The 23,536-nt window shown below is 36.4% G+C and overlaps 2 protein-coding genes and 1 long non-coding RNA gene across 3 annotated transcripts; 2 read left to right on the forward strand and 1 right to left on the reverse strand.

Annotated features, from left to right (window-relative positions):
- Positions 1-309: 309 nt before the first annotated feature.
- Positions 310-1,111, reverse strand: LOC122004043. Its single transcript, XM_042558988.1, has one exon. It carries the CDS (start codon positions 1,018-1,020, stop codon positions 541-543), a length of 480 nt encoding a protein of 159 aa, XP_042414922.1. The 5' UTR covers positions 1,021-1,111; the 3' UTR covers positions 310-540.
- Positions 1,112-5,800: 4,689 nt separating this feature from the next.
- LOC122004044 (EPIDERMAL PATTERNING FACTOR-like protein 5) lies at positions 5,801-6,764 on the forward strand. Its single transcript, XM_042558989.1, has 2 exons — positions 5,801-6,228; positions 6,428-6,764. Exons 1-2 carry the CDS (start codon positions 6,099-6,101, stop codon positions 6,688-6,690), a joined length of 393 nt encoding a protein of 130 aa, XP_042414923.1. The 5' UTR covers positions 5,801-6,098; the 3' UTR covers positions 6,691-6,764.
- A 5,901-nt stretch (positions 6,765-12,665) lies between these two features.
- On the forward strand, positions 12,666-21,541 carry LOC122004046. The gene is made up of 3 exons (XR_006118194.1): positions 12,666-12,932; positions 13,033-13,117; positions 21,264-21,541. It is a non-coding gene; the product is annotated as an uncharacterized LOC122004046 (long non-coding RNA).
- The last annotated feature ends 1,995 nt before the right edge of the window (positions 21,542-23,536 follow it).

Genomic DNA, 23,536 nt, shown 5'->3' on the forward strand with positions numbered 1-23,536 from the left:
AAGCGTTTGCAGTCAATAGGTTCCCCTAAAGAATGCATCACCTTAGCTGTAAACCTGTAGCTAAGCTAACAAGCCATCTCTCTCCCTTCCACCCAAGGGAAGGGAAGGGAAGGGAGGTCTTCTGCTCTGGCACGAGTATCAAATATGATCTCTTTACTGAATCATTGTTTGAATTAAAACCTGCAACCGCACGTTTTCTCGAGTCAAATATGATATCTTTTAGACTGCGTGTAAGGTAAAGAAAGCTATAAAAATTCTTCTTAGATGAAATTCTTATCCATTCTTGAAAAAAATTAACTGGCTCAGTAATTAAGCTAAAGACAGAGCTGAGAAGACAATCATGTGGATCAACAGGAAGCTTTGAATCTGCTTAGATGTTTTGTGTCAAGAACTCGATCTAATTAATATTTGTGCAATTCTACATATCTTTCCGATTCTTTTGTTTTTTTTATCACTGCGTTTCAACTCCATATATAGATGGTCTCTGTATCGATCGATATATTTGAGCTCAATTTCCATTACTGAAGTGCTGGCAAACTGTTACAAGCCTTCGCAAATGCTCTCGAGGTGCGGCCTCCACACTCCGACCCGGCCTGTCCTACGGCGGCGGCGGTGGCTCGGATTCTCCCCGGCAGGACTCTCCTGACTCACGTCCTGTCTATCCTTGACAGATTCATGCTGCCGCCGCTGCTGCTGCTGATGATGATGATTTCTGGTGTGAATTTTCTTCTCATGATCATGCAAGGTAGCAATTGCAGCCGGGATGAGGAAGTAAATGTGGCCGCGCTGGAGCTGGGACTCCGGAGACACGATCGAGATGCAGCGTCGCACTGCGCCGCCGCCCTGGGAGCTGCCGCAGGGTTCGCTGAGGATGTGACCGGGGTTGGCCGCGAGGACCTCCCCGGCGCTGACGTGGCGACTGTGCTCCTCCACCTGGCCACTGAGGTGGACGATTCGGACGACATCGAAGGCCCCGCAGGGCAGCACGCATGCCAAGCAGCATCTCAGGCTGTTTCCCATCTAACTGCACCGATCTCGGCTCGATCGCCTGAACTGAACTCTCTCTCCTTCCTCCTCTCAATTTGTTTGATACGAACGTGGGGGTGCAGTGTGTATTTAAGGGGCGAAACTTGGTGGCTAATAATATAATCTACTGATAATTATAAACTAATTTGGTAATAGAGGACAAATTAAGTGAGTCTTAGCCTTCATTAGCAGCAATATTAGTATATCGTTAACTACTAAGTTTGGCTAAAGTTTTATTTAATTTTTTAAGGATAATGACTTTATAACTAGCTAGTTTGGTTCGATTCAGATCTCATTTCCTTTAGGGTTATATGGACCTATTGATCAGAAATCTAACCCTCATAGCTTCCACTTCGGCTCATGGTCTATAGTCGAGTCAAGATCATAATAGAGGTGAATACAAAATTAGATTAGGGATTAGGCGTGTGATCGTAGTTGGATCTTCCTCTCGTGTGCTGGATCACAGGTGTCTTAATTAATTTATAATTATCTACTAATTTACTCTTTTTTTTAAAAAAAAAAGAATTAACAAATTGAATCTCCATTATTGTGCTTAGGTCAGAACTGCAGGTGTAGGTGGAGCTGTGTTCCTGTTTAAATTGCGATAATATGGAATATTTAGGTCTCGTAGGGGCATTCTCTAATTACAAGTCATTTGCGCTAATGATTAATTAATTAATTAGGAGGGCCCCCTATAAGCTAAAGCTAGGTGCGATGGTGGTTGTTGTTTCAACATTATGATTCGATCAATCATATCGGGGTCATAACCCAACCTGCTACGGTTGAATTAGATTTTGACCAATTTAAGTAAAAAAGATATTAGAGATGAATTAATTGTAAAGATTATGATAAATTTAGATTGGATTGTAATTTAATGTGCACAATTAGGGCATAAGTAGAGTTCATATTTCTAAAACATTGATAATTAAGTTAATTTTATGAATATTTTGTACTTCCAAAAGTAGTTATTGGCAAGTAGAAGAAGGGGGCCGTGTGATCTGAGTGTTGTTTCTTGTTTCCAAAAAAAGTCAAGTTCGGAGTGTCCCTTGTGTCTTGCCGGTAGCGTGCTCAATTCCCTGAATTAAGGAGCCACTTTATTAGTCATGTCTTTTATTTTGTCCCTTTCCACGTCTTATTAAATTCAATTGTTTCTATTTCGATGTTCTATTTAAATTATTGAGGGCCCACTATTCAAGATGGGTCCCGTAACATTTATGATGTGAATATGGATTGGAGAGGATATATATATATAGAAATGATATGCTACGGATAAAGTCGTGCGAATCGTTGCGGACTTGTATTCCTGATCGGTCACCAGACCGATCAGGGAACCTCCTGATCGGTCTCTGGACCGGTCAGGGAACATCCTGATCGGTCTGGTGACCGATCAGGAATGCAACGGTTCCCTGATCGATCTGGTGACCGATCAGGAATGCAAGTCCGCAGCGGTCTGGACCGATCAGGAGGTTCCCTAATCGGTCTGGTGACCGATCAGGAATGCAAGTCCGCAGCGGTTCGCACGGCTTTATCCGCAGCATATATATATATATATATAGAAATGATATGCTGCGGACAAAGCCCGAGCGGACCGCTGCGGACATGCCTTCCTGATCGATCACCAGACCGATCAGGGAACTGATCATTTTCTGATCGGTCACCAGACCGATCAGGAGGTTCCCTGATCAGTCTGGTGACCGATCAGGAAGGCAAGTCCGCAGCGGTTCGTACGACTTTGTCCGCAGCATATCATTTATATATATATATATATTAAAATAGAATTTTATCATATTTTTCATCCCAAATTAATTTTCTTTTAATTCAACTTACTTTAAAATATTATAGAAAATACTTAAAATAATTTTAACTTATCAAAATCATTTAATAATTTTTTTTAACTAAGTTGATATAAAAATCCTACGTGTATAATATTTTGTTATCAAATTAAAATTGATTTATTTTAATGTATTGTAGTCTGTACTTAAAATATAATGAAGTGTTGTTTGAATATACATTTTTTTAAAAAAAAATAAAATTGTAATAAGGGATTGCTCTGATTTTTGTTTTAAAATTATTGGAAGGAAAATATCACTTATAATTTTAGTTATATCTTTTATAGAGCGAAAATATGATATTCATTTTAGATCCAATATCATCAATCTCATGAAACAAAATAAATAGGTAAATCATGAAGAGGGCATTTTATGTTAACCTCCTTGTATAAGATTAGATACCTACTAAAATATTTTATATGCTATAAATTGACTCCAAGATCTATCAAATTGGGGGCTAGTTATACGTTTTTTTGGATAATCTAGATATCTAACTTTTTAAATTGACTAATCTTGAATGTGACTCATCTAATTCTTCTAAATTTTTTCATCTACTATCAAGGTAAATCAAGAAATATACTATGTCTATACATGGGGGCTAGTTTTTTTTTTTTTTTTTGGGTAATCTAGATGATCCGGATATAGGGAATGGCATGGGAGTAATTAAGGAGAAGGAGGAGGGCTTTTTTGTCATTTCGCCTTTAGGGTTTTTGGGCTTAAAAGAGCACGGTTCGTGCTCTTAGAGGGGGGCGGCTCGTGTGTGGAGGAGGCGGCCGCCAGTGGGTTTTTTCCCCTTTCTCGTCGACGCCGAAGCCTGCCACCGGTTGCCCCTCTCCTCCATCTCATGTCCTCCGGCCTCCTCAAGCAGACCCTCACCCTCTCGACGGCCAGCGGGCGGACCTCATGCTTTCCTCGTCCTCGACCGTCGAGCTCCACACCGGCCCCGCTGTGACGCACGGCTAGCGTCTCAGGAAGGGTCCAGGCTATCTTTCCCTTTCCTCCCTCTCCTCCTGTCTGCAGACACCTCCGGCGGAGGGCGCTGCTGCCTTTTTTCCACGCCAGCAGCGCCTCGGATCCTAGTCAGCGACGCCCCTAGTGGGCACCGCCTCTGGCGGTTCTCGCTGTCCCAGCGGCAGTAGCCGCCGTTGGCGGCAATCGCCGCCCTTAGCGACATCCGTCGCCTCCAGCAGCCAGCGCTGCCTTCGGCAGCCACTGCCCTAGCCGCCTTGGGCGGTCAGCGCCTCTGGCGCCCAGCGCTGCCACCTCCGGATGCCACTGTCGCAGTCGCCTCCGGCGACCAGCATCCCCCACAGCTCGCTCTGGCATCCCGACAGTCCGCATCGACGGCTGTACATTTGTTGTCTCCATTGCTTTTGGGCGTAGATCCGTCCCTCCGTGGTGATATGTACATCCATTGGGTTTTATTCTGCATCTTTATTATGATTATGAGCTATCTGTGCTATCCGGTCTGCGTGCCGCGTATCGGCCTATGAGCCATTATGTCTCGGCTTACATGCCGCCTTGTGGATACATGGCACACCGGACTCCACGCCGCTGCTCCTATATCCAGCTCCACTACTGATTCATATCCATCCTTCCGGCGGGACCGTGACGACTCGATCAGCATCTGATCAGCTCCTCCATCCATCCGAGGGCGCCCCCCTGGGCCAGGGTACGTTCTCATACTCGGTATCTGTTTATTTTACTACTATTCTATTATTATCTGGATACTCATACATTTGTGGGATTCGCCTCGAGCACCGAGGTACCAGAGACCGGGGGAGCCCGGTCGCTGGATGCAGGTACAGTTGACCGGAGGAGGACCTCTGACGATCCGGTCAATGTAGAGGACAGATCATCAACCGGGTCATGGGGATGCGGTCAACCTTCCAGACACATCACACCGGTAGGTTCATTTTCTCAGCTTCCCGACAGGAACACTAGATATCTAATTTTTTAAGCTGACTAATTTTGAAGGTGATCGATATGTTCTCATAAAATTTTTTCATTAACTATTAGAATAAATTAAAAAATACATTAATCTAGATAGCTAATAATGTTAGATCTCTTGGTTATCGATATCATTGAAGTACCAAAAATACCATAAAAGAAAATTATATCTTTGATTTGTCTGAATTATGGTGAGAAGATTTTTATCAATACCAAACTATGAGAGAATGGTCTTCCCCAGTTAATTTGGGCTCTAGCCTGAAACCTTTTAAAAAGCCGATGAAGACCATACCGCTTTAGCCCAGGACTCCAGTTTTCAAGTGATTGGACGACATTCCTTTAGAATTAAGATAATAACTCTCTGGACAATAAACACATTATTATTTTTTTAACAGTTAGTGAATCAAACTTTCAAATTTTGACGAGAATAAATGAATTTGAATAGGATATTAAACTCATTATTATTCATAACATGTTATCGATAATTCTAAAAATAACAAACAAACTTGTGAACCATATCATCAATGAAAAAAAAATCAAATACTAAACGGACCAAGCTCATGATAATAAAAAATTTAGTCAAATTTAAATAACCATTTCAATCGTTTACTTTATTTTAAGTTGGATTCGACTAAATTTGATTACCTTATCAAAAATAAAATAGAGAGTCGGTTCCACCCTTTTTTTTTCCCGGTTGAGATTTAAATCTTTATTATCTAAAAAGTCCGTCCTAATTTTGACTTATTGCACCGAAGGCCCCCAGCCCAATGGAAACCACATTTCATGGCGAAAATTCCATGTGGTCTATGCTTAGGCCAGCCCTGACCGCGGTTAACGTAGCCTGCTGTTTCATTTCTACATTTGAGCAGTGGCCCTGCAGCAGAGTCGCCCCCACTGTCCCCTTGCCGCCATGGCAAAAGCCACTAAGGAACAACTCACTACCTTCCTTTTCGCCTTTATTCCTCCATCTCCCACGCCACCAATTCCTCGCATGTGCCATGCCACTCCCTGACTCCAATGTCAAGGCCGAGATCGCCCTCCATGCAGAAGCGTTGGCGAGACACTGAGCTGGAACCACTGCCATCGCGACGTCATTGTTTCCCTAAATTTGGCTCATGAAAAAAGCTCAAACCTCGCGCAGTAATTCTACTGCTCCGTCTAAACATAGCATTCGAGGCCGACTTTTGCATGGAGCGGCAAAGTTTGGGAACCAAATTTAATGCGATGGACTGCTGCGCTCCGACTTAGAAGAGAAGAGATCCAAGCTCTTTTTCGGACCAGTTTCCGAGAGATATGAGAGGCAGGAGAGAATGGAGGCCCAAGGGAGGGCTCACGCTCTGTTCCTGTCTCTGGCTGTCTTTCCTCTGTTGCTTCCTTGCGTTTGCTTGCAGAGGTTGTTCGGATCTCTGTTCCTCCGGTTGTGGTAAGTTTCAAAATGGCACCTATGATTTAGTATATTTTAATTTTGTAGGGAGGGAATTTTGACAGTACATTACGTGGAAACATAAACATTAGGGATGGTTTGATGTTAATAAAACTTCAGTGGCTTATTGAGAAGGATGATAAATTTTAAGGAGTCTTTTGATAATTTCACAATCGATTACTCTGTTGGTTTCGTGCAGGAAGTGGGAGGACGCCGTCGCCGCGGGAGGAACTAATAAGTGCGGAGGCGGAGGTGGCAGAGGAGGGGAAGCGGCTGAGGAGGAAGCTGATGGAGCCGGGGTCGCATCCGCCGAGGTGTGTGGACAAGTGCGACGGGTGCGCGCCGTGCAGGCCCTTGCGCGTGCGGGTGCCTCCGGCCGCAGCGGCGGAGGCAGAGGAGGCGGCGGAGTACTACCCGGAGGTGTGGCGGTGCCAGTGTGGCGGCCGCTACTTCATGCCGTGACGCCGCCGGCCGTGAGGTTGTTTTCCGGTGGCCGGAGTGGAACATGAGAAGAGCCACGTGGCCTTGTATTACTGCGTCCATTAATAAGCATGGAAAATTTTCAGAACGGGTTTTCAAATGTTTTTACTAAAAAAAGAAAAATATATATCATTTTAAATTAAAAAGGATTTATCATTTCGATAGGGAAAAAAATTTAAAATTATAAAGTATAAAGGTATGTTTTATTATCATCAGCATGTGTGAATTTTAAAAAATATTTTAATATATTTTTACTTTGAAAAGACTCCATTGAGATTTTACTTTGAAACAGTCTCTTAAGATATAAAGTAAGATGGTGTATAATAAATTCTTCTTTAGGATTCTATATAGTGAAAATTTCGTGCACTGAATTATCAGTTTTTTACTTTGAAAAGACACTTAGTTAAAATTATTATGATATTAATTAAAATTATTCACATATTATTAAAATTACTATAAATTAATTAAAATTGATTAACTTAATAAAAATTACTTTTAATTGTTTTATCAAAACCTTAATCAAAATTATTAAAATTCAAACAAGTTGATCAAATTTTAAGTCTTTTTGATCAAAATGTATCATAATGGTAGTTTAATTTTTCATTTCCATTCATTGAACCCATCTTTGAATCCATTTTTTTTAATGTACAAAAATTTATAGAGGACATTTAGAAGCATGGGATAACTATCGTCAGTATTTGATATCGAATTCGTGAAACATTTTTTTTTTTTTTTAACTGGAACGAGTCTTCTAATTAAATAATGGATGAAGATACCAGTTTAATTTTAATTCTTTTATTTTGGTATTGTAAAAGGGAAATTGCAGTGCGAAGAGAGTGTTTTCGATTTACTACAACCATATGCATTGTATATTGTTTCAGATTGGTGCCAACGAAATTCTTTCCCTCACGATCCCATCTAGAAAAAGAGTATGAAATAACGAACTATAAAAAAAAAAAAATAGTCTACTGTGATATTTTCTGGACGATATTACAGTGTTGTTAAAAACACCTTACAATGCTATTTATCAAAAATATTGTTTTTAAAACAATTAATATTAAATTAGACTTTATCAAACATATTTGATAAATATTATTATAAAAATTATATAATTACTTAAACTCCTAAACCTGATGGCAAAAGGTGAATACGTTCGTTCTCAGCGCCCTTGTCCCAGGGTCAATACGGAGGATGTAAATTATGGGCGACTACTAGCCTTTAGAATAGTGAATAACACATAAGTGAGATATTTACCTCGACTTTACCGAGATTCGAACCCCAGACCTCATGATGGTAACACTTCATGCGCTAGCCATTAAGCCGTCCCTAAACCTGATTATATAGTGAGTGGTTTGTTTCTATTTTTATTTTTTAAAAATAAGTGTTTTCCTTTTTCTCATAAAATAACTTTTAACCTTCTCTATTTTCTTATAAACTAATCTCCTCATTTTATCTGAAATCGGTAAAGACAGTGAGCTAGCACGTGGCTCTACTATTGACTCAGTGAAGACTCCGTGTTGTCCTACAAGACAAGAAGCGTTAGTGTCGGGCTAAGGAAGGGATCCATAGTATTGGCCCTTTGTCGCTTAAGTTAGTGCTTGGTCTCAGAGAAGAAGAAAGTAAATTGTAGTGAAAGACGTGTGCAAGTAAGAAGCCTCATATACCTCTGCTTGTAGATGGAGACCCTTTCTATAGTGTGTATATTGCATTGTGCACGTATCTCAAAATATTAACACATTTTCCAAAGCATTTCTAAGAAAGGATAGACCATAAAGTGTCTCTGATACCTTTCCTCAAATAAGCCCGCGAATCACTATGAGTTGACAAGCTGGAAGCTTCTAAAGATGATTTGCTGACGGGATATTCTCTGTCCTTTTCAGCACAAACTTTCAATAGAGTACGACAGGACATGTATGTGGGTCTCACTGTAGGTCGATCGGCCGCCACTCGACCGGCATGTCGCCAACTCAGTCGTACAGAGCAAAGCTACTGATATGTTCTTTACTTGGCTTTCATGTTGTCAGAGAGGCGCACTGTGTTTGATCGGACTTAAAGTCCGATCGACAAGGATGGTGGGCCGGGTAACTTAGTATTTGACTCTTGATCTCAGTTGCAAGTTACGGAGGATGGCCATTTGGACGGTCTGGTCAGCCTTTCACATCTGACCAACTTTGAGGCATGTCGGCCAAACTTGCCTGATCCGTAGTATGTAATTTCATGGTTCATCCGACCCTGCGACTTTAACCTTTTGACTTGACCTCAACGTCAGCCAATTTTCACTACTTTGACTTTTTTTTGGGAGTCTATCTTTATCATCCTATCATCTTTTTTTTTTAGAAAATAAATATAAAAATTACCAACTAAACCATATTTTCTATTTTCTTAAAAAATAAAAATAAAAAATTTACAAATCAAACGCTACCTTATTTTCTCCTCCTGATTTCCGTAGAGGAGTTGCTCGTCATAAAGCTCTCCCCTTTCTGTACACAGCCGCTCGTCACGAAACTTTTCCCTTTCCGCATGCAGCCGCTCGTCACCAAACTTTCCTCTCCGCATCGCCTCTGCATCTCTCCACAGACGACCCTTTTCCTCTCCGCATCGCCACCCCATCTCTCGGCAGCCGACCCTTTTCCTCTCCCCATCGTCTCAGCATTGCAGGCAGCCTTTCCTCCATCTCACCTCCTTTCCTTCCTTTCCACCACTTCCACCACCTACACAGCACACCTCCCTCTTTGCATCAGCAACCTCTGTAGTAAGCAAGGTGCCGATACATTCCTTGATTCTACGTGATGTTAGCTAAGCTCTCCCTTGTCACCTGAAGACAACATGCTTTCTTTTCTTTTCATTTTCATGTTATAATTCTATACAAGTTTTAATATCCCCAAACTAAGTTAGCTAAGTTTTGAGTGAATCCTTTGGCTACTAATATAGCCTTATATCTCTCCACTGATCAATCTAAGTTATACTAAATAATGAAATCCCACTTACATCCCATAATATTTTTCCCTGTTAGTAGTGTAACAATCTTCCAAGTATTATTCTTCTCAAGAGCGCTCATCTTCTCAAGCACAACTTCCTTCCACTTTGGAACTTGTAGGATCTCCTGTACATTTTTAGGAATGTCTACACAAGATAACTGTGAACAAAAAGTAACAAGAGATGAAGATAAATTTAAATATGACACAAACATTGATATAGGATGTTTGGTACAAGATCTGTCACCTTTCCGAAGAGCTATTAGTATGTCAAACTCAGATTAACTATTAGACCTTGGAAGAGAATTATCAGTACTAGGATGAAGATTCTCCCTCGGCTCAGAATCACGGCTATGCTATAGCAATGATTCATCTTTCCCTTTTTGATGATTCTTTCTCATGTAGATGATTTCTTTCTAAATTTATTTCTTTTCCTTGAATCTATTACCTGTCATATCATGTTGTGGCATTATACTAGGTTTTTCATAATTTAATTTTTGGAATTTTTGATTCTCAATGTAAGTCTAGATTCAGTGGAAACATCACTTATTATGAAGGAGTTTCAAAGAATGATCATATAGGACCGTAAATATGCTAGGGGGGGGGGGGGGGGGAATAATATTTTTAAAAAATCGAGAGTTAAAATGGATTACACAGCGGAATAAAAAGAAGGAAACTAGAAGGAAGAAGACAAGCATGCGCTAGCACAAGTAATTTTTTATTTGATCCGGAGCCTTTTGACAACTCCTACTCCAAGGCCTGCACTCATCGAACCCTTTTATTGGGTAATCCACTAATAGTTTGAAAATATACAATACTAAAGTACAAGAACTATATATGAAAGATTACTGACAACAAAGAAAACTAAGTAAAACTTGATGTCTGATTGTCGGTGGAGCGTTACAACATCGTCAGAGCCTTTTTGAAGAAGTGCTCAGGAAGGAAAGTCTTAGCAGATGATGTTTTGAAGCTACTGGTCGAAGACCCTTATATAAACCCATTTTGGGCGCTTGGAACCCCTCTGGGCACCTGGACCATTGACGTGGGTTCGACCCATCGTCGCGTTCCAACTCAGCTTCGGGATAACTTTTCTGGTATGAGCGCTTGGACCAACTCCGGACGCCCGGATGGCCCAGACACCCACCCAGGTGAGCTGGTTCGGGTGCCTGGACCAGCTCCGAGGGCTTGGATCCCTTCCGGACGCCCAGACTCCCCTTTTTCGCACTTATTCTTCCTGCAAAAAAGAGTTAGTCCGAATAAATAAAAATATGTTTATCCTGCAAAATAAAGTTAGAATAAATTAGTAGGATAGTAGTAGTAATTAGATCATGCCCCCTCGAGACCAGGATCTAGTCAAGGTTTCAACTTAGGTTTTCTAAATAGACCTAAGTTGGACCGACACCTATAGTTCCCTTAACCGAGAACACGTCCTCACTGGATCTCTCCTCCAGTTGCTTACCTCTTACTTAACAACTGCAGTTGCTTGATTTGTCTTTGATCCACCAGATCTTCCTGCCTGTTGCGAGGTCCTGCAAACTCAACCGGACTTCAGTTAATTGTCAGGTCTCACGGACCCAACTGGACTTCTCGTTAGATATCGGGTTCCACGGATCCCGCGGACTTAGCTGATTTCAGCCTAGTGTTAGGTCATTCAGACTCGTCAACTCCTGTACACTTGGTAGAAATGTTAGACAAACAACACATCTAATTTTAACTTATTTGTCATACATCAAAATTCGATCATCAATACAACCTGCACTAACAGATCCTTGGCCATGTGTTATTTGTTCAGAGGTAGTAGGTTCAAACTCAATATATCATTTGACAAAAATATATTATTAAAGTTAGTAAATGAATATTCCCTTAAACTCTCCATTTGAAGATGAATTTTCTTAAAAAAGGTCTGTGTTTCAAAAATGTGACATCCATTGTCATAAAATTTTTTTTAGATCAAATCATAACACTTATAACCTTTTTTCATAGGGGAGTAACACACGAAAACACATTTCCTTGCCCTTGGCTCAAGTTTTTCGGTTATCCTATGTTCATGAACAAAAGTTATGCAACCAAATATTTTTAATGGTAAATTAGCCGAAAGACAAATAGTAGGAAAATATGTTGTAAATGTATGAATGGAGTCTTAAATTATAGAACTTTAGATGACATTCTATTAATTAAATATGTAGTAGTTAAAATAGCTTCACCCCGCAAATATTTTGATACTTCACTACAAGAAATAAGGTTTCAGAAACAGATTTTTGAGACATAATTAAAATCTATTTTAGATTTAGATAAATTAGAGACAGATTTACTACAAAATTACTAATCCGTTTCATTTTTATAAAATATAATATTTGGGGGGAAAATTTTGAGACAAAATTTGAAGTGAATTTGAGACAAAATTGTAAATAATTTTTTATAAACAAAAATAAATATAAACCCTATAATTTATGTCACAAAATTCATTTAAAATTTAATAAAAATTTGAGACAGAAAATAATCTATTTCAAATTTCTATAAATTAATGATAATTTTTTTAAAATGAAAATAAAATCTATTTCAGATTTATATAAATTAGAGGCACATATGCTACGGAATTACTAATCCATTTCACTTTAATAAAATATAATATTTTAAAAAATTGAGACAGAATTTGAAATGAATTTGTAACGAAATTGTAAATAAACTTTTATAAATAAAACTAAATACAGATTATAAACAAAATAAAAATAGATTACAAATTAGAAATAGATTTTTATGAGAGAAATAAAATTTGTTTCATAAATTACAGATAAATTTGAAATGTAATATAAAATGAATTTGAGATAAACAAAATAGATTTTATAAATAAAGATTACAAATAAAATATAAAATATATTTAAAATAATATTTCATATATTTTATAAAAATAAAAGTAATATTTTATTTTTTTCTTTAAACTTATTAATCCTATTTAATTTCTTTTCCCAATTTTTTGTTTCCTTTCTTCGTAACCTAACTTCTCCGTCACATTCCTGACTCCCGAGGTCGCGCGACGCTCGCTGCGGTGAGGGGTCGGCGGCTACCTTGCGCGGCGGCAAGGCCATTGGCGGCCGCCTCGCGCTACGACGTGGTCGTTGGCAGCCCCCTCGCACTGTGGCGAGGAACTCCCATTGCCCCTCGCGCGGTGGTGAGGACGCCCACGGCCGCCTCACGCAGCGGCCCCGAGGTTGCCTCTCTCGATCACGAGGATACCTCACACGGGGGCAAGTACATGAACTATTCTCTCGTGCAAATCCTAATTAGGGTTTTGACCAATTCTCAATCATTCTTCTATCGTTGACGTGCCTCTCATTTATCGCACTGTCAGTGATTTACATCCACTCGCCATCGCGATGGATGTGAGAGACCAGATGCCGCCAACAGAAATGGCATTTGAACGAAGCGGAATAAAGGTAATTTTTCTTGATTTATGTGATCTATTATATTTTTCAATGAGGTTAGATGAGCATTTATATTTCTTGTTTATATTCCTTCCACATACTACTAGGTTGACTATGCCTTGTATTGTTATAAAATCGCCTTGATTTGGTAGATTCAAGATTGTTTTGTTCTCTTGTATTATTTTTATTAAAGGTAAGAAATTGTGCTTTTTTTTTTTTCTACAGTCCATCTTATACTCCTGTTATACAAATACCAATTGGCTAGCTTACTTGAACGAGGCAATTCCTACCTTGCAAAATTTTATCAGCATTCCCAATGTTTTCTCTCTAATACCAAATCTAAGCACATTTTGAGCTTGTTCTTTTTTTTTTAATGAAATTTATATCTTTGATATTAGATAAACTTTATATCTTTGATGTGGTTAAAACTGTTTTGCTTGAATTAGTGAAACTCCAAGGTACAACTATAAAGCGTCGTCTCTTTATGGGAACCTCAGATTATATTTGCTTATATTGACCTAAATCTTTAGGTAAATCTGATAGGGCAAGGTGATCTGGAGGTATAATTTTCTTTTGCAAGAGATTATAAGTTTTTTTTAGTTATGCTGGTGGCAACAAGTGTGGATATACTTGATGTTCATGATATTATTCTTATTTGAATCATGGACTGATTTTTTGTTCTTCAAGATAGGTAAAATAAATTCTGAATACATTAGTACTTTCTGATTTTCTCCTTTGACCACTACCGATATAGTTGTCGATATGCTTAACTGAAGGTGGTGATCGTACTTTATACAAATTCTATATAATTGCTCGACTCTATCCCAAGGTGAATTCCTTGTTCCAAATACTTCTAATATTTTGTTCCTTTCATTTGTTTATATTGCTGTTCTATGCATGTTGAAACCCTTGGTTTTATTTACAGGTAGATGTATTTACCCAACTCCAAAATATGAGTAAAGCATTTATAACTTATATTAATTAGAGATGGATTTGCTCATGTTTGTAGAAATTTCCCAAAACACTTCCTTTATAGCATGATGAATATTATGTTTATTGTATTTGAATTTTGTAAATTTTCCATCCAGATGAAGAATAGGGATGGCAATTTTCTCCACGGGTTTGGGGCCCCTCGGGGAAAACCCGAAATAGGGATGGGGATCCCCGATTTTTCAGGGATGGGGCGGGTTTGGGGCAGGTATGGGAATACTATCCCCATTCCCGAACCCGCCCCGAATATTATTATTATTAATATTAATAAATAATAATATGATATTTTTAAAAAATATTAATAATAGTGTTAATATTAATATTAGAATTTTTGAAAATATTACTAATTATAATATTATTGATATTGATATTGATATTAATATTATCATTAATAATTATTATTAAATAATAATAATAATAATATAAATTAAATTTAGAAATGGGGCGGGGATGGGGAATCCCCGAACCCGAAAAAATGAGAATGGGGCGGGGATGAGAATGACAAACCCGCCTCGCCCCGCCCCGTTACCATCCCTAATGAAGAAGAATGCAGCAGCAAAAAGGAAACCTTCCAGTCTCCCATGGCTACTCCACCACTACTAGCAACTATTTCATCTCTAAAGTTTGGACTGCTTGTACACACAAAGTCAATTAATGCAAAAGCTGAAAGCATATATCCAAGTGCATACACAGATGATGGTGTTGCTAGAACAACTGCATTGAGAAGTTCAACTGATTTGACCTTTCAGAGTTTAGGTTTCATTTAGGAGATGAATTATCCTTGTGTGTATTAAAAGGTTAGTGGAAGTATGATCGTATTTATGATATTATATGTTGATGACATATTATTTATAGGAAACGATGTGACAATTCCAATCAGTTAAAGTCTGGTTGTCCAAAATACTCTCCATAAAAGATATGGGAGAAGCAACTTACATCTCAGGATGAAAATTTATAGAGATAGATCGAAAAGGTTACTTGGTCTTTCACAGTCGACATATATAGACAGAGTGCTAAAATGGTTTAACATGTCTAAATCTAAGAAATGTTTCATACCTATGAGCAGTGGCGGATCCAAAAATTCAAGCATGGAGGAGAGATTTTTATACGGAACAAGGGCCGTTATCTTCTATCTCCACCGGTAGAATCCCATAATACTAAGAGTTCCATCGTCGGCAGGTGGGCCACCACCAATGCTGTTGCCCCCCATGCCTATGAGGCATGGAATTCATCTTTCGAAGTCTATGTGCCCAAGCACAGAAGGCGAGAGAATTTGCATGGATAAGATACCTTATGCGTCCGCAATAGGATTTATCATGTATGCTATGTTATGTATTAGGTTCTATGTATCGTATGCTCTGAGTGTCACGAGAAGATACCAGTCTAATCCAGGAATGGATCACTGGATGACCGTCAAGATGATCTTTAAGTGCTTGAGAAGAATTAAGGATATGTTCTTGGTATATGGAGATGGTGATATGATCATACGCGGATATACAGTTGTAAGTTTCTAGACGTACAAGGATGACTTCAAGTTTTAGTCTGGATTCATATTCATATTAAATGGAAGCACAGTTAATTGAAAAAGTTCTAATAAAGGCACTGTTGCAGATTCTACCTATGAGGCGAAATATATTATAGCTTCGGAAGTAGTAAAGGAAATAGTTTGGATCAAGAAGTTCGTTGCTGAACTGGGAGTAGTTCCTTTTGTTGGTGAAGCGTTACCTATTTACTACGACAACACCGAAGCTATTGCACAAGCAAAGGAACCTATGTTTCATTAGCGATCAAAACACATGCTTTACCGCTATTATCTGAACAAGGAGATCATTAGTAGAAAAGAAATACAGCTTGAGAAAATATCCACTGAAAGGAAATTAACGGATCATTTGACAAAAATTCTATCACAAAGCAAGTTTGAGAGTCATGTCTATTCGTACAGTTTAGGACACTATGCCGATTGATATTAGGTCAAGTGGGAGTGTTAGATTTTGAGGAATGTCCTAAGGCAATCGTCTTACGATTTTTACTAAATATAGATGACTATTGAGTGTATATTATATGTTTGATTGTCTTAAACTCATTTACTGAATGTTCGCGATATAATTCACAACATGAAAGAAATTCTGATTGGATCACAATTAGTGATTATCTCTACATGTGTAATTATGAACGTATTGAAATTTCTCTAGTTGTCAAATTGATGCATTCGAACCTTCCAGAATTTAGGTCTCATTTAGGAGTGTGGTCATATTCCATATATCCATTTCAAATACTAATTCTCACAAAATCCAGACAATCCTTGTGGGTATCAAAAGGTTAGTAGGAATGTGGTCGTATTCCTGATGTTATATATTGATGACATATTGCTTATAGGAAACAATGTGATAGTTCGAGTCAGTTAAAGTTTGTTTGTCCAAAACATTCTCCATGAAAGATATGGAAGAAGCAACTTACATCCTCAGGATGAAAATCTATAGAGATAGATCGAAAAGGTTGCTTGGTCTTTCACAATCGACATATATAAACAGAGTACTAAAACAATTTAGTATGTCTGAATTCAAGAAATATTTTGTACCTATGAGGCATGGAATTCACCTTTCGAAGTCTATATATCCACGCACAGAAGACGAGATGATTTGCATAGATAAGATACCTTATGCGTCCGCAATAATATCTATCAGGTATGTTATGTTATGTACTAGACCCGATGTATCGTATGCTCTGAGTGTTACGAGCAGATATCAATCTGATCTAGAAATGGATCACTGGATGACTGTCAAGATGATCCTCAAGTATTTGAGAAGAATTAAGGATATGTTCTTGGTATATAGAGATGGTGATATAATCATATGCGGATATACAAATGTAAGTTTCTAGATTTACAAGGATGATTCCAAGTCCTAGTCTGGATTCATATTCATATTAAATGGAGACACAGTTAGTTGGAAAAGTTTCAAGTAAAACACTCTTGCAGATTCTACCTATGAGACGGAATACATTGCAGCTTCGGAAGCAGTAAAGTAGTAGTTTTGATCAAGAAGTTCTTTGCCGAACTTGGAGTAGTTTCGTCCATTATTGAAGCATTATCTGTTAATTGCGACAACACCGGAGCTATTGCATAAGCAAAGGAACCTAGGTCTCATTAGCGATCAAAATACGTGCTTCACCACTATTATCTGATCAGGGAGATTATTAGTAGGAAAGAAATACAGCTCGATAAAATATCTACTGAAAGGAAACTTATGGATCCTTTGATAAAGACTCTACCACAAAGTAAGTTTGAGAGTCACATCCATGCTTACGGTTTAGGACACCGTGGCGATTGACATTAGGCCAAGTGGAAGTGTAGATTTTGAGGGATGTCCTAGGGTAATTGCCTTATGATTTTTACAAAATATAGATTTACTATTAGAGTACATATTATATGTTTGATTGTCTTAAAATCATTTATTGAATATCTGCAATACAATTCATAGCATGAGAGAAATTGTAATTGGATTACAACTAGTGATTATCTCCACATGTGTAATTATAAACGTTTTGAAATTTTCCTAGTCGTCGAATTGATGCATTCAGACATCATCAATTCTGTGAGACTAGCACCAGTTATATTCCTTGGTTCGCCAAGCAACTATTTTCTCACTGGCTAGAAATATTGGGATGTCGAGAATTAAACGTGGATGTTAATTATGGTAACTAGTTTATTGGAGTGACTCGCTGTAATATTATATATATATATATATATATATATATATATATATATATATATATATATATATATATGAAGCTTTTATTGCAGCTTTGCAGCTCGAGTGCAAGTTTTCTTTGACTTGAGGTATACAAGTCATATTGGTCATGGAGACTTATACTTTGATATCTTAAGCAAGTACTTTATTGAAGTGTGAGTCTGGGATAATTGAGTTTAAGTCGAAATGTCCGAAGATATTTGGATAGCCCACAGAGGATTCACCTCTCTTTGCGAGGAGACGTATGCCCTATGGTCACTCGTTAGAATTATTACTCAAATTCTTTGGTCAAAACATCACATGTTAAGAGTACGAGACTCTGTACACATGTACGAGTAATTTGAATTCGTAGAACGAGGAAGTATTACTTGGGCTAGGTGTGATGTAGTCAGTCTAGTGGGGACAGACACATAAATCATATCTTGAACCAAGTGAGTATAAGACAAGTGAAAATAACAAGACACGATTCACTGCAGCTGCTTAAGGATTTAGAATTAGTTTTAAGATTAACTATGGTTTTTTAGCTAATTGGGGATCATGATGTTCTACTAGATATCACTCATGATCGTTCTATAATTAAGTAGTTAATTATGGGTGATCAAGATAAACCAGGAATCTATTGGGTCAAATGCACTAACGAGTATTTAAAAGGTGTAAAACAAGTTAAAGATTATGATTCTTAGATCAAGAGATAAATGCTTGGTTGGACTATACATAAGACAAATATATAAATATTTGTCATGATGGAAGTGCGGATGAGCTACAACTCTTATGGTAGAGTTGAATCATATTTGGTTTAATCATGAATTAGTCATGAACCAACTTGGTTTACTTGTGAACTAAACCAAGGGGTTAATGAATTAATTTTTGGTTAAGGGATAATGTGTTGAATTTGGACTTTCTAATCTAACTCATTAAAGATGATTATATATAGATGTAATTGAGAGAGAATTAGTAACAAATTTCATTATTTGATTGATTAACTTTTAAAAATCCAATCCTCCTCTCTCTCTTACTACCAACAAGAGGGCGCTCTCTCTTGTTGTCATGACCACAACAAGGGAGAAAAACTCTCTTTTGTGTATTTCTCTTCTTCTTTCTCTTAATCCCTCTTCTTCGCTCGTGGTTAGTAACTTCCGAAGGAAATGCTTGTACTTAAGGAGTTGTCTTGATGAGCTCGGTATGGATACGAATAGAGACGAGATTCGACAATATTGCTACGATTGATATCCTTCTCGTTACAGATCATCCGTAAGGTATACCTGGCATAAATTTATTTTTAATAAAATTTTAATTATGCGATCATGTTGGCATGTTGTATTTTTGTATGTGTGTGGTGTGTGTGATGTAATAATTAGAAATTATTATTGTTTTATTTTTCACTGTGTATGCTTACAAAACGTGTTCTAGCATGCACACGCATCGGGCATATCTCAACAGTGGTATGAGAGCATGGTCGTACTTCGACATGATCATAAAATTATTTAACGGTTCAGAATTAGTGTTGTAATTAATTTTCGAATTTTTCTGAAATTATTTAGATTTTTTCTATTTTTGAAAGTTTTCTAAATTATTAGAAAATTTCATTTTTGGAAAGTTTCTTATAAAATTTAAAAATATTTTGTTAATTTATAATTAATTTTTCATATTTATTAAAATATTCTATTTTTAGAAAATTTTCTAAATTATTAGGAAATATCAAATTTAGAAATTTTTTAAAAAATATTAAAAAAATTAAGATCGGACCTATTTTAAATTAAATTGCAGAATTATTTTTTTCTAAAAATTTTAGATTTATTAAAATATTCTATTTTTGATTTTTTTTAAAAATTATTAGGAAATATTAAATTTTAAAAGATTTTAAATATCATTAAAAATTCAGATTTAAGATATTTTAAATTAAATTATAGAATTAATTTTTTCTAGAATGTTTAGATTTATTAAAATATTTTATTTTTTTTGAAAGTTTCCTAAATTTTTAGGAAATACCAAATTTAGAATGATTTGAAAAATTATTAAAAATTCAGATTTGAGATATTCTAAATTAAATTATAGAATTAATCTTTTTTAAAAAATTTAAATTTATTAAAATAATTTATTTTTGGAAGTTTCTTAAATTATTAGGAAATATCAAATTTAGAAATATTTGAAAAATCATAAAAGAATCTAGATTTGAATTATTTTGTAATAAATTAAGAAGTATTGATTATTTATTTTTTTAAATTATTAGGAAATTAATTTAAAATTTTATTTCTAAAATAATTAAATATTCTTAATTGATAGAAATACTCTAGATGAAATATATTAATTAAATTTAGAAATTGATTTTCTAATTTGATTTGAATTTTGATTTATTAAAATCAGATTTATAACATATTTTTATTTCCAAAATAGAATTACAACATATGTAAATTTATGTCATGTTCATACCATATTGTATGCTATGTAGATGTATTAATTATGATATAATTAGATTTATCATACGTGTGATGTGATTTCGATGTGTTATGTCATCATTTATATCATGCGTGTAATATTACGTAGATAAAATATTTGGATAATGTAGATGAGATCAAATTTCTTACTCAATATTAAAACCTACGTTAATATGGTAAGCGCCAGAATTTATTTATTTAATGAATAAGAACTGGAATGTAAGTTCTTGTTTAAGTTGTTAGCCAAAGTCAAGTTCAAACTCGAAATTAAATATGTTTAAATTATAAAGATACAATCTCATGATTAACAGGTCAATTTTAAACTTGAAGCATTGATTTGTTGTGCCAGAGTCATAATCAATGTGGATAGATGTGAAGTTGGATGATATGCATTTGATATATAATTGTTAATGTGTTAACAACCCGATGTTTATACGAAAATTAATTAGTTGATAGTATAATGTGATAGTTGCATATAAGTGATATGCAATCAGTAAACTTGTTACCTACCGCTATAACTAAGAATAACTTGTTGGCTAAAGTCAAAGTTATTCTTATATGTAGTGGATATCAACCCACTTGGAGAAAACTTACCATCTCCCGAATTCAAAAATAAGGGTATTTGAATTTGATAAATAAACGGACTTTTATGTAAATTGTTTACATAAATAATACCATGTCTCTCGTACATTCTCGTTTTTGTATTTCTAAGTTAATCATTTAATTATGACTTCTGTTAATCTGCGTTTGATTTTGGACTTGAATAAACTGACTGAGCTAACTCCAAAGGACTCATATTATCATTGTGGTAAGATGTGACACTAGCTAAGAAATTGCAAGATCTATTTTGAGTCTGTGAAGAAGAATAAGACATACGATGTCTTATCCTCTTTAGATATTTTCTTTATTGATTGTCATATTATTTCCTTAGACACTTGGATATTGGATACTAGGTGTGACTCACATATATGTAATGATATACAGAGACTAAGGAATAGCAGAAGATTCGCCAAGGGAGAAACAAGTCTGCGAGTTAGGAATGGAGCAAAGGTTGTTGCAATCACTATCGGAACATATTTGTTACAGCTTCCTAGTACACTTGTCTTAGAACTAGATAATTGTTATTTTGTTCCCGCATGAATAATGAACATTATTTATATTTCTTGCTTAAATAGAAAATGTTTCCATTTGACTTTTAGTAACAATTGTTGTTATATATCACTGAATAGTATTCTTCATAGCACTGGAACTTTATGCAATGACATTTACGCGTTAGATACATCTAGTGACACATTCAATATCAATACGAGTAATAAACATGCTTGATTAGATAATCAATTAACCTTATACTCGTGGCATTATCGCCTTGGCCATATAAGCAAGAAACACATGTCTAAATTATAAAAGATTGCAGTTATAGAATCATTTGAATTAGATACATTTGATACATGCGATTCATGTTTAAAAGACAAGATGACAAAGTTATATTTTTCTAGAAAGGGTGAACGAGTTGATGAGTTACCTGGGCTCGTACATATCGATGTATGTGGACCAATGTCAACTCATGCACTAAGAGGTTATAGTTACTTCATTACTTTTATTGATGATTACTCTCATTATGGGTATGCGTATTTAATGAAACACAAGTCTGAAGCCTTTAAAAAGTTTAGAGAATTCAGAAATGAAGTAGAGAAACAACTTGGTAAAAATATCAAGATACTTCGATTCGATCGAGGTGGTGAGTATTTAAGCCAAGAGTTTAAGATTATATAAGGGATAATGATATATTGTCTCAATGGACTCCGCCATATACGCCACAACATAATAGTGTATCAGAAAGGCATAATCGAACCTTGTTGGACATGGTTAGGTCAATGATGGATCGTGCAAATCTTCCAAAACTTTTTGGAGTTATGCATTCATGATAGTTGTTTACTTGCTCAATAGAGTCTCGACGAAGGTAATCTCAACTACTCCATATGAGGAATGGACTAGTAAGAAACCCTTCATATCTTATTTGAAGATATGGGGATGTCCTGCTTATGTGAAGAGGAATATATCAGACAAGTTGGACGCTAAGTCTGATAATTGTTTATTTATTGGATATCCTAAGGAAACTAAGGGTTACCAATTCTATCACCCCTTGAAAGAAAAAGTGTTTGTTTCAAGGCATGATATCTTCCTAAAGAAAGAATTTCTCTTACAGAAAGTGAGTGGGAGTATAGTTGAATTTGATGAAGTTTAAAAGACTCTAATAAACACTAACGAGATGCCTAGTCAAGAACCACAACCAATTATGACACAATCTTCTCGTAGATCAGGTAGGACACGTAATATTCCTGAGAGATATGAATCTCTTGTAAGAGAATTGAATGACGCGTTACTTATTGAGGATGAGGAACCTACTGATTACAAAGAAACTCTGATTAGTTCAGAAAAGGACAAGTGGTTTACAACATGAAGTCGAAAATGAATTCCATGTACGAAAACCAAGTTTGGAGTTTGGTGGACCCACTTGAGAGCATAACGCCTATAGGATGCAAGTGGGGTTTCGAGAATAAAATCGACATGGATGGTAATGTAATTACCTACAAGGCAAGGTTGGTAGCGAAAGACTATCGTCAAAAGCAAGACTGACTATGAAGAAACTTTCTCACCTGTAGCCATTCTTAAATCCATTCGAATACTCTTGGCTATATCAGCTCATCATACAACCCAAAGTTTTCACATTTGTTGATAAAAACAAAGTATGCAAGCTTCAACGGTCCATTTATGGATTAAAGCAAGCATCCAGGAGTTGGAATATCCGTTTTGATAAGACAATTAAAGAATTTAATTTCTCACAAAATCCAGACGATCCTTGTGTGTATGAAAAGGTTAGTGAAAGTGGTGGTCGTATTCATGATATTATATGTTGATGACAAATTACTTGTAGGAAATAATGTGGCAGTTCCAATTAGTTAAAGTTTGGTTATCTAAAATATTCTCCATGAAAGATATGGGAGAAACAACTTATATCCTCGGGATGAAAATCTATAGAGATAGAGCGAAAATGTTGCTTGGTCTTTCACAATCGACATATATAGACAAAGTACTAAAATTGAATCCAAGAAATATTTCGTACGTATGAGCCATGGAATTCACCTTTCGAAGTCTATATGCTCCACGCATAGAAGACGAGATGATTTGCATGGATAAGATACCTTATGCGTCCGCAATAGGATCTATCATGTATGATATGTTATGTATTAGACTCT

This window comes from Zingiber officinale, chromosome 7B, assembly GCF_018446385.1.
Source record: "Zingiber officinale cultivar Zhangliang chromosome 7B, Zo_v1.1, whole genome shotgun sequence".
Taxonomy (NCBI): Eukaryota; Viridiplantae; Streptophyta; class Magnoliopsida; order Zingiberales; family Zingiberaceae; genus Zingiber; species Zingiber officinale.